Here is a 12,178-nt window from a genome sequence, read left to right as displayed (position 1 = left end):
CCACGAAGTGGAAAGCAGTCTGTACACGGCTACACGCGCTGCACATGCACAAACAGGTGATTGTACAGACAGTTTTGTACATCTGGTATATATACCGGTACTTCTGGTACGTACATGTACATGCATGTACATGACTTTTGCTGGTCTACCGCGCACCGCACATATGCATGTACTGTCGGTGCATTTGTCCTGGATCTGAGATGAACATTTTTTAGTTGCAGCTACAGTACAGTACTCAGTAGCACCCATGCCATGCAGCATGCAGCCTGTGCAGTCTTACTCTTACAGTCTTAGTCTTACTCTTAGTGCCAAAAGCACTACGGTAGTGTGGTTCGCTAAACCGTAAACTCCTCCGTTCAGTGTTCTAATAGTCCTTGCCGGGCCAGGGGAAGAAGGGTGCAGGAGAGATCGGTTGTTGTAATTGCTGTGGAACCCAGTGGACGTCTGTCCGCGCTGGTTCAGGCTCGATTCTTGCCCTGGCCTAAACTGATCTTTCTGAAATATCGGGCCGTGTGCGTGGAAGCGAAAACTCTAAAAATTCTGCCAGTGCCATAACTGACTAAGAACTTGTAAAATTAATAATTGCTGAGGCGGCGGATTATCTTCAATTCCAAGATGAGGTACGTATCAATGGCAGGTTGTGGAGGGTGCTCATGGAACGCTTCCTCGCTTGAGGCTTCCCGGTTGCGTGTCGATGCGCCATTTGAGTTTATGTACCATGTACAACCTGGAGTGGATGGTGTTGATTTCTTGTCGTTTTACCGTTGCAGCGAGGAGCACTCCATCGCCGTTGCGAAAGCATCGGTCATGCTGTACGATGATCAGCAGAAGAAATGGCTGCCTGCTGGTGGTGCCCAAGGCTTCTCCAAGATTCACATCTACGCGCATGATCGCAACAATTTTTTCCGTGTTGTTGGCAGAAAGATAAACGACCATGAGGTAGATCACTGTGTGCTGCACACCTTCAACTGATTCATCAAAACAATTTTTCTGCAAACCTGATCAGAGTGCCACCAAAGGCACCATGGCGTATGTCCCGTGCGCTTCCTTCCTTGTGCAGCGTGTCCAGAGGCACGCTTCTATTCTTCTTACCATTGCTGCATTCCTGTGGTAGCGCGTGTTGCGAGTCGAGTCGTTGCCTCTGCTCTTGTAGTTGCACTGTTTATCTCTCGATTTCCTCATGCGTTGCCATTTCGGGCGTTTCGCTGCGGGTGTGGTTGAGCTCTGCTTTAGTATGCCAATGTCGTTGCCTATATCTGTGTTTGTGTGTTTGTGCTAAAATAATGCCGCAGGTCGTGATCAACTGCTCTCTTACGAAGGGCATGCGGTACAATCAGGCAACACCAACATTCCACCAGTGGCGAGATTCCAAACAAGTGTATGGCCTGAATTTCCCCAACGCCGCCGAAGCAAAAGCTTTCGCTGACAGCGTTGGCGAGGTTTTTGCTCGTCTCGGTGGAGGTGAGGCTTGGTCTTGGGCTTGGACATTTTTAGACCTGGTCTGCGTCGTGACAGCGTATTATAATACTAGCGCTCGCTTGCACACTGATCACATGAAGGTTTACACAACCGGGACCGATAAGATAAGAAATTGGAACGTTGACGTTTCAAATAGACTGTCCTGTTATTCAATGAAGTCTGCTTTCGGTGATGATCACCCCACTCGCACATTAGTCTGCGTATCCCTCCTCCTCATACTAGTCCTAACTTCTCTCAAAGAATCCTGGTTGAAAAGGCAGCCTGATCTGTGCGTAATTGGAAATTTTCTGGAGGCTTTACAAGCAACAGCATTACTCTGAATGGTCTGTTTTCCTATTTGGAGTTATTCCAATTGTACTGTGTCACAGCTGCTCATGGACAGCAGTGTGGTGCGCCAAGTGGGCAATTGCTGCTAGTAGTTATAGTATATTTCATACACGACTTGAAAACTTGTTGTAGGTCGACTTCCACTGCACCGGCATTCATTGCCAAATGGCAGTTGTGATGTCTGTCTTACCAGGGAACTTTGAACTTTGTGCCAAAGACGTTTTCACGTATTCTATGAGGTGCACAAGCATACACTTTGCATTTCTGGGTATTGTGATACAATAAAAGTAGATAGTGTAAGGGTGTGCTATGTCGACTCATGATGATGATAAAGATATGTCCATCAATTTGAGGGAGTTGAAACGGGGGGAAAGTCTGAAGAAACAATTCACTGCCACCACAAAGACTCGAACCAGGATCCAGTAGATATCCACGTGTAGTATGGCCCATTCCCCCTTGCCGTCTATCAGTCTGCTGCAAATGCAATGAGCTCAGCAGAACTTAGCATGTTTTCCATCACAGCTACTGAGAAACGTGTTCTCTCAAATGCTGTACCGCTTGTCGTTCAGGTACTGTCATGGCTCCAAAGGGTCAAGAAGCGGCACCGCAACCAGGACAAGCGCAGGCTGCGCAACAGCAGGCTGCGCAACAGCAGGCTGCGCAACAGCAGGCTGCGCAACAGCAGGCCGCACAACAGCAAGCACAACAGCGCAAACAGCAAGAGCTAGCTGAAGCTCAGCGTCAGCAAGAGCTACAACAACAACAACAAGAGCTCCAACGTCAGCAGGAAATGCAGCGTCAGCAGGAGCTTCAACATCAGCAGGAGATAAAGCGGCAACAGGAGCTGCAAAGGCAGCAAGAAGAGGAACAGAGGCGATTGGAGGAACAAAGAAGACAAGAAGAGCAGCGCCGATTGGAGGAACAACGCCGGGTGGAGGAACAGCGCCGGGTAGAAGCTGAGAAACAGAGGAGAATGGAGGAACAGCAGCGCGCTGAGGAACAAAGACGGCTCGAGGAGCAGCGGAGAATCCAGGAAGAGCAGCGAAAACTGGAGGAGCAACAGCGGTTGCTTGCTATGCGACAGGTAGAGGAATCAGCTAATAATGCCAATGCTCTTGACGGGCGAAATTCACCGGCACCTGGCACACCAACGCTTGTACGAGCGGGCGAGTCACCAGATGGTGCTGCCTTATCTAAACAGAAGAAGAAAGCACCTCCGCCTATGCCTCGAAAGGAGTCCGCACAAGTGCCGGTTAGTGTGCTAGCTAGCCCTGCAGTGTACTCGTAGTCTTTAGTGGGTCGTGTAGGCAACGGAAACAAAAAAACAGTGTAGCCAGGCTGGTGGGAATGTAACGCCACAGCTAGATGTCTATTAGACAGGGCATGAGTACGCAGGGGCTGGTTTATGCACGTCTCCTGATAGCAGCCGGGAGGGGGGGGGGGGGGGGGGGGGGGCAGATCTGTGCTAGAGTGTGCTCTAGACATGTACATACGTGCCCATTGATTGTGCATGGTATTGGTAATGGTGTTGTCACTGGTGTCTTTCCTGCCGGGGTCGTGACTACACAGATAGACAAGAGATATGCGACTAAGGGCTGTGTATGGTTGCAGTAGCTGGTGTCCCCTGGGCCCCCAGAGCACGATTGCATGGCTAGTGAGTGGATGTGACCGTATGAGTTTGTGCCAAGCATGTAAGCATTATGATCTCTATGCAGTGAAATAGATCTAATCCAAGCTTGAACCACAGACCAGCCAAACTGAGGCAAATTATTATTTGGGCAACTGCGGGTTTGTAAACAGATGCCTCTGTCTACTAGTGTAACTTGCCAATCCCAAATGACTTTTGCACAACCTGCTAACCAAAGTGAAACACTACAAACTCTTCCTCGTTGTTCACTTGTTAAGGCCACCCAGAATTAATTCGTTGTTTCGGGTCACCCTACCGACCGTCTTTTTTTCATCCGACCGCAAAATGTTTTCTTTTATATTGTGCATGCAAATGTACGATTAGTACAGTCGACTACACACACGCGATCCTGGACATCGACCTCATGCTCAGAAGCAGCCAAATGACAGGATGCAGGGCTTGGTGACGAGGTTGTCTTCTATTATCTCCGATCCGCAATCGGTCCTGAAACAGCTTCAGCTCTGATACCGCATCGCTCATTGACAAAGGTTTTGGACTTTTGGTGAGAGCTGCTCGTCAGACTCGTTTGCCAGCGAGGCAAAGATCTGGTCCTGGAGGGGACCTGGATCTAATGCCAGTAGTAATGGGACAATGACTGCGCGCGCTGGATCGTCCACAACAATGTACAGTCAGATTTGATTGGCTGGCTTGATGAAAAGCCATTGGATATGCATAATCATGTATGCACACCGCAATAACCAAAATAAAAAATAAAATAAAATAAAAAATAAACCCGACCGACCGACCCTGGTGCGGATGAGTGAAGTGACCCGAAACAATGAATTAATTCTGGGTGGCCTAATATGCATGCTTTTTAAAGCAGTGCGGACGCTTTCTAAAATCACTAAAAGTTTGAAGTGTGTCGGCCATTCTAAATGTACTGTGCCATAGATGCATGGGAAGTTACTTTCAAGTACATGTACTGGGCTTTCCCTGTGTTGGACATCATACTGCTGGAGACTTGATTCACGGAGTTTGCAGCTTTTGTAATGACTAGTAGATACGCAGTATGCAAAGAGGACCGACCATGGCTAGAGAGTGGTTTCACATCCTGTTCATGTGATTGTATTTGTGTTGAAAGTGTTACTGCATGTAACCAACATGTCCAATATCATGTGAACCATTGGCGTAGAGATTCACTGCTTTCGAAGCCAACATGGCTGTCCCCAATGGGCATGTGATAGATGTGCAACCATGGCTATACTTTGAAGTAGCACTTGCATTTACCTATAAATGAATGTCTAATGACTCTAACAATGAGATGGGTGGTGGATGTGCTGTGCATTCAGGTTTTCTAGGGTCAAAAACAGAGATTGCATTCTCTCAGTAAATTAATGTCTCTCAGTGTTGGGAGTCATGATGGAAACTGGAAGTACTCCATGTATTTGCATATCACAGCATCACGGGTAGGGTGACTTAACAACTAATGTCGTAGTTCAGGAGTAGGTGCGCCACCTCGCAGCATGTCGATAACGTGTTAAAACCGTTGAACAATCACTTTGTGTTTCACTGTCCGGTCCGCACGTGCAGCGAAGGATGGTGCCGGTGAATCTTGCCTCTCAACAATGTATTCTTCTTCTAATGCCCTTGCATATCCTAATTTGTTAACATTACCTGCGTATATCTATGCTACTAGTACTACCACTGCGTATGAACTGTGAGGCCTTATAGCCAATGTATTTGAGTGTCAACCAGAAGGTACGTATGTACAGTGCAGTGCACAGACAGTGTCCATTATGCATGACTTGCATTTTAAGACTTGCTTGTTGTTGTCAAAACTAATTACTTGGTGAACTTGTGCATGTGTTTCCTGTTCACGGTGTTGCTGATAGGATCTAAAATATGTGATTGGCATTGCCACTAATGATCTAATCCTTACAATGACATGCATTATGATTGTGCGACAATTACGTGTATAAATTCTATAGTATACATGTAGGTACTAGTCAAACACTAGTACCGTATTTTCCGGAGTATAGTGCGCACTTTAGATGTGCTATTTTAGGCCCTAAATCGCAGGTGCGCACTATGCTCCGAATATGAAATGCATGTACTTCAATGAAGATTGAAGTGCGCACCCCCAATGAAGATTGGGGGTGCGCGTTATACAAAGGTGCGCACTATACTCCGACAAATACGGTATGTACATTGTCAGGCTCAGTTTATGCTGCAGTACATGACCATATCTGCACACCAGAGACACTTGTGAGCATTTATTTGCACAATACCTTCTGTAGGCCAGTGCCCACTTGTATTGGCGAATATATGCCACTACCATGTCCTAGATACCCTTATAGTACGCAACGGTCAAACTTTGTCGGTGTGCTGCGACTAATCCTGTTTTCTGTTTGTTGCTTTGCGTGTTGCTTTGTTCTGGTTTGCAGCAAGAACTCCACACTGGTAAGGAAATAAGGGACACTTAGTGTATTTTCAAATGCTCTGCTTCTTGGAATTGCATTGCAGCAATGTGACATAGTCTAGTAAAGTAGTACTCCATGGCGTTGTGTTGGATCTCTGCAAACGTGTCCTTGGAAGAAACTAAACACACATGAATTGACACACTCTGCATGTAGATGTGAATGCTTTCATGTATCCATGAGAGCGTGGCTTTGATATTGCCTAGCGTTAGCGTTATGTTGAAGCATATCTCATCCGCTGTTTGGTCATACTTGCCTGCCTGGTTAGATGAATTGCCTTTTTCAAGTTTTCATGCACACAGCTATAGCACTGCTGTTTTGTTTGCGATCGTGTTACCATCAGTTGCCAACGTACCACCACCAGCGCCCTTGCCAGGAGCCCTAGCTGGTGCCCCGCCACCACCAGGCCCACCGCCAAGCCTGGCCAGCAATGCCCCACCACCTCCACCCGGTGTTCTACCACCACAGGGGCCACCCCCACCAGGTGCACCCCCGCCACCGCCGGGACCTCCCCCGCCCGGGGGTGCACCACCTCCGCCCGGACCACCGCCACTGTCCATGCAGGGTGGAGATGGCCCGCCGGCTGGTGGTGGACTGGCCGGGGCTCTCTCCAACGTGAAGTTAAAGAAATCGGCGCCAGCAGAGGCAACGGTGAGAGGCAGTGCATTTCCTGGTGTGGCATGGACTGACTAGCACATTTGTGTCATTTATTGATAACTGGATTGGATTGGCTCCAGGGCATGTCCCACTTGCTTGTCACATGGTTGTTGAAAACATCTGATACAGTGCTTGCGGCCTCGTACATTGAATACACCTTTGCTGAACTTTTTTGACCAACAGGAACAACGTAAACCTAGTCTGCCCGTAGGTGGTGACATGATGAGTGAAATGCAAAGAAAGTTGGCAGCAAGGTTAGTCTGCTGTTGGGTGTATACGTGCGGGTGTGGGTGCCACGGTATGTGCATGTGGGGGTGTGGGTGTATGTGCGGGTGTGTGTGTGCGCGTTAGTGAGTGGGGGAGGGGAGGTGTGCGCGTGCGTATATGTGTGTGTACATGTTTGTGTGCATGAGCGCTTGTTTATATGTGGTAGAAGGCGTGGAATTTCAGGTGTAAAAAAAAATCTCTGGATTGATTTATCTCCAAACCTGGATGCATGTATGTTCAATTTGCAGTTCATTGGTTGCAACTTGTACTACTGCCAGTGGGAGCAGGTTTTTGTCGCAAAGATCTTAGCACAATTGCTCTTTGTGGTCTTTGTAACTTCGTAACAACGTTCCCAATTGTGTATTTGATTGTGGGTACAGGAGACAAAAAGAAGCAGTTGAAAAGAAGGATAGCGATGAGGTAGGTGTAACCATCTGCTACTTGCATTCACGGTTATAATCGGTGCATTTGTGATTTTTTCTTTTTTTTCTACAAAATCCACATATCTCCATGCGTGGCCATCATGTTTGGGCTAATGTTTGCAGAGCGTGACATGCATGTTATTGCTTGCGTGCTTCCTTGCTGTAGCTGTGCGCATTGCTATTTGTAAGCCTAGTCTATGCGGCTCCATCCCCATTGTCGGTATACTGTAGTCCATACTCCCTCTACATCAGTTTTCCGAGCACAAAGCTACCCCCCCCCCCATGTTGGTGCCGCTCATGCTGACACTGCTTTACTGTCTGTGGTGAGCTCCGCTAATCGTGTCGACGTGTCCTATGTTCATCTCTATGCCCTTGTGTGCTTGCAGCATTCCAACGAAGGCACCCGCGAGCCAGGTAAGCAGTTTCCCATTTTGACTTGATACCACACATTTGCAGTGGCGTATGATTGTTGGCCCGGTGCTACTGAGTTATCGTTTTTCATTTGTGGCCAATTTTCCGATACCTGTGTGGAATTGGGTGAAATTGCATTCTAGGTAGAATCAAAGTTCGGGTATGTGTCAGACACAACAGGGTACTACAGTATGCCATCAAAAGGACTGAAACTTGGAACTACATGACAGTACTGAGAAAGCTGTGATTGCAGATTTGTTACAGAACAACTCTGAGTTCCTTGTATTTGCAATCATCGAGCCAGATGATCACGAACACGTGAAGCTCAGAGTTCCTCCAAGCCTCCCTCCTCTCTCATGCTGACCAACCACCAAAATCTCAATCCGTTGATAAGACATGCAGAATCCCTGGATTTCTCTCAAAATCCCTGGATGGCACAAAAACAAGTGAAAAAGAGCTTTTTCCGCCAAAATAACGTTCGACTCTGCAGATCTGCATACAGCACAGTTCGACCTTGCGGGCTGCAGTGCAGTTCGATCAGTCGGCGCCCGCCTGTCAGTGCAGGTCTTGCAGGCTAGGCTGGTCAGGTCTTGAAAGTGCCAAGCACAGTTTGAAGTGCGAGGGGGCACCGTACATATTTTTTGAAAACACCGGGACATTTGAGGCGAATCCATGGAGTGTTCAGGAAAACCCTGTATCACACAAAACCGTGACTTTTCCGGGAGTTTACGTGAAATCCCCGGGACCACGAGAGTAGTGTTGATTTCCCGGGAAAACCGGGAGGGTTGGCCAGTATGCTCTCTCTGTTGTATGGAAGAAGAACACAAATCATAATATATATTATCAGTAGTAGGTAATTCATGGGTATCCTTCCCCGTGTCATGTATTGCTTTGTGCTTTGTATTATGGATGCAGTGAATGGGATTTTTCGATCTTTGACCACTTTGGTGGGTCTGATCTCCTCACCTCCCGCCGCTTTAGGAGCTGCATCTGCACCTTGATCCGTGAAGGGTGGTGGCGTTCCTACGGATGCGGAAAACTCGGCGTCTAGCCGAGTCTGATGCGAACCGTGAATTTTTTTGGTTTACGATGTACGAAATGCCAATATATCGTTTGATATTCCGATAAGGTTTCACTAGCTTGTTGCCGTCTCATTCTATTCCCGTGCATCTGTGTGCAATGCAGAGCCTAAACCAGTAAAGGAACCTCCAACTACATCGTAAGTACATTGTATATGTCCGTCTGTGGTAACTTAACAACTCCTTCTGCCTAAAGCCGCTCCCCGTTGTGTCCCATATGGTGCAGTGGTATGTGCAGCGATTTCCAATCGATAGATTGCGGGTTCGATTCCCGACGATTATGGTCACACACGTCTTTCTTCTCTTTCTCAGACTCTTCCTGACTTTTCTTTCATTCTCCTGGGTGGTTACCAACAGCCAGTGCATGCCGGAGTATGTGGTGTGATGTGTGTGCGGGGAAAAAAAAAAAAAAAAAAAAAAAAAATGAAAAAGACCAAAAATAGGGATTCACTGGCCAGAAAATGTCACTCCAAATAGCTGTATGGTGTAGACCAGGCTGAATAGTGACGGTCAATTCTTCAGCCTTGCAAGCTGTTGAATGGTGTAATCCCAGCACAAGTTGCTATGGCTTCTGCCGTAGCATTGCTATCATCGCCTCCGGCGATGGGGGTCAAAGGTCCCCGTTGTGATAGAAGCATTGCCAAACGATCACAACCTAATTTGAGGAGCCATCAGTTCCAAGTTGTCAAGGACCGTGCGTGTATGTATGTACAGTAACACTCCCTTAATCCGGGCAGGTTGGGACCTAGCACTGCCCGTAACTAAGAATTGCCCGTACCTCGGAACACACATACTCACTGCGTGCAAAAAAGTAAACTTTCTTTATGCCAATCAATAGTTTAGTTTTTCATTGAAAAGCCAATTTTCGTGACTGCAGATTAGTCAGAAAGGTGCCAGGTAGATGGAAGTTCCCGGACTAGGATGAGGTCTGGGGAGGTTTTTACTGTAATTTTATTTGTAGGCACCAACGGGGTACCTGAGATGGCTACGAATGTATCTGACAAAGATGTGCTTGTCGAGCTGGTGTTTCATTGCGCAGCAAGTCAGTTTTAAATGTGTTTGCACTTCTGTTCTGTTGCCTTGCAGGATGAAGCCGCCTCGTGTAAATCGTGACATGCGCCAAAATACTACACCACTTCCTGCTACCAATTCAACGTCTGCTCCGCCAAAGTCGCCCAGCTTATCTCGTCGCTCCATGCTGGCGTCCGAAAGTATAGACGGAGCGATAGCGGGATCTGGTGCATCACCTGAGCAATTGCAGAAACTAAAACAGGTACGGTACCTGTATGTGTACTTGCTTGCTCGTCCTGGAGGTCTGACATTTTGCGGCTGATCAGTGGAAGAAGACACTGTTACTTTTTTTAAATGCCTGGGTGATGCTGTGGACGGCATGGTGGAGACTGATACAACAATTCGCAAGTTCTCCTTATCTTAATACTGTGTGTCCTGTGATCTCCAATGTTGCACAGGACATTATGAATGATGTTCGGAAAGAGCTGCAGAATATCAAGAGGGAAATCCTAGATGGTAAGTAGGATATATCTGTCAGTTCAGATAGTTGGTGATGATGGTGTCGTGCACTTGTGTCTGTTATGGGTTTAAAAGATGAGATAAAAAGTGAATGAAGATTGTAGTTGCGCCATTGCACTCTGGGGTTCTGTACAAGCTGTAGAACTTGTTTCGCACTGTAATACCCGCTGAACATCACAGAGGCAAAACGAGAAGCTGTTTTACTGAAACGTGTACCATTGTGTCAAGCTGTTTGTTGATACCATATTCTCCCCAATAAATGTACAGTTCTCTTTTTTTCAAACGGGTGGCCAGCCCTGGAGACTGTAATTTTAAAACTAATTTCATTGATTCTGGCAAGATTGATCGCCTGCCTTGGTTGTCCTATGACTCATATCTAATCATATAATTACGGCTGTAGGCCTGTAATACCACTCCAGCTAGGGTGCCAAGCACTCGGTGTAGAAAGTCACAAAGATGATTGATGGGTAAGAAAAGTGAAGTAAGGTGGATCCAGGTACATGTACTCCAGTAATGCCCATCACATCATTCTGGCATGTACTACTAACGTTATTAGAGACATGTCCAGTTTTATATCATTTCGATCCACGCTCAACATGATTGTACTAGTATTGGGGACGTACTAGTATTGGAGATGTGCGTGTTTAATAGGGAAATACACTATCTGTTTTGTCACACTTGCATAGTATGAACAGCAGAAAATGATGGTCCTGGCCACACACATGTATCGTATTGGAGACGTGTGCGTTTAAGTTAATAGGGAAATACGCTATCTGTTTTGTCACACTTGCATAGTATGAACAGCAGAAAATGATGGTCCTGGTCACACACATGTATCTACATCCCTGTATGCTTCACCCACACACTCTGCGGCTCTGATGGCACCACCCCCCCCCCCCCCCCCCCCCCCTATTCTTCTGCTCGCTGCGAATAGTGAGTATTCTGTGCTTGTGCACGGTCACGGTGCTCATGCATTGGCCTTGCTTCTGTGCTTCTGTGTAACTGCTGTTTACCAATGCTCTAGGTGTTCGCCTGGAGGTGATGAAGCTGAAGAACCAATGACGGATCAGCAGCCACATCCCTGCGCCACCCAAGACGTACTAGACGGCAGTCGGCGAAAATGTCATCAAACTGTTTCCACAACCATTCCGGCCAATGATACCTGCAAAAACAGAACTGTGAGCTGATATGCTGCATTTGTCAGGACCGTGCCTGCCTTGTGGAGAAATTCAGCTATGCCATTGAATCTGCTCCAGTCTACGATCGACCCCTGGACCAGTCATTCTCTCCGCCTTCGCTCCCCTGATGGGTGATGGTGGGCGTTGACCTGCAGCTCTCCGCCACACAACCATGCACACACACACACACATGATCTACCGATTCATAGTTCTAATCCTGATGTGCCGAAATGTTGTATCCCTTGATTTGTCGTAAGTTTCTAATTGGCTGTTTTTGGCATGCTTTGCTCACGTTCGATTAGGGTTTTTCCATTACTCTATTCCGTCTTGTCTATGCTGGGGTGGATGCCACATAGCTTCCATACTGTCGACGCGCCTTATTCATTTTGTTGTTTCCTTTTTTTATATTTTTTTTCTTAAAGTCGGGATATAATTTTTAACAAAAAGTATCCCATGTGGCTCGTGAAATAGCATTTGTATGTTGACGCTTTGTGCACAGACTGCGTGTACGTGTTAGCATGCTCCAGTGAGTTGTGAAGGCCAGCAAGCTGTTTCTAGTAATGGCTACCGCCGCATCATTCATCCTTAATCCTAGGCCACTGCACATGACTTGCACTTCATTGTTCATACCGGTAGAAAGAACCTTGAACGGTTGATTCGAGTTCTGCTCACCCTTCCTGGAGTGTGGACCACCTGTGCACGGCATGCCCGCGGCAGGCAGAAG

At 47.2% G+C, this 12,178-nt stretch overlaps 1 protein-coding gene across 2 annotated transcripts; it reads left to right on the top strand.

The window, feature by feature from the left end:
* Positions 1-311: 311 nt before the first annotated feature.
* On the top strand, positions 312-12,115 carry LOC135829782 (protein enabled homolog). 2 transcript variants are annotated; one of them, XM_065342175.1, is made up of 13 exons: positions 312-620; positions 771-939; positions 1,293-1,461; positions 2,376-2,890; positions 5,878-5,893; positions 6,254-6,561; positions 6,751-6,821; positions 7,215-7,254; positions 7,643-7,670; positions 8,853-8,886; positions 9,833-10,019; positions 10,216-10,273; positions 11,301-12,115. In XM_065342175.1, exons 1-13 carry the CDS (start codon positions 616-618, stop codon positions 11,336-11,338), a joined length of 1,638 nt encoding a protein of 545 aa, XP_065198247.1. In that variant the 5' UTR covers positions 312-615; the 3' UTR covers positions 11,339-12,115. The 2 variants fall into 2 exon arrangements, with proteins under 2 accessions (XP_065198247.1, XP_065198241.1); XM_065342169.1 differs by having other exon boundaries at positions 2,376-3,058.
* Positions 12,116-12,178: the final 63 nt, after the last annotated feature.

Source organism: Sycon ciliatum, chromosome 1, assembly GCF_964019385.1.
Source record: "Sycon ciliatum chromosome 1, ocSycCili1.1, whole genome shotgun sequence".
NCBI classification, from domain to species: Eukaryota; Metazoa; Porifera; class Calcarea; order Leucosolenida; family Sycettidae; genus Sycon; species Sycon ciliatum.
Note: the sequence above shows the minus strand (reverse complement) of the source record. Positions and strands in the feature narration are given on the sequence as shown.

Coding starts and splice junctions, on each gene's coding strand:
- LOC135829782 (XM_065342169.1), top strand. Junction 1,462..2,375: donor TTTTGCTCGTCTCGGTGGAG/GTGAGGCTTGGT, acceptor CTTGTCGTTCAG/GTACTGTCATGGCTCCAAAG. Junction 6,822..7,214: donor CAAAGAAAGTTGGCAGCAAG/GTTAGTCTGCTG, acceptor TTGTGGGTACAG/GAGACAAAAAGAAGCAGTTG.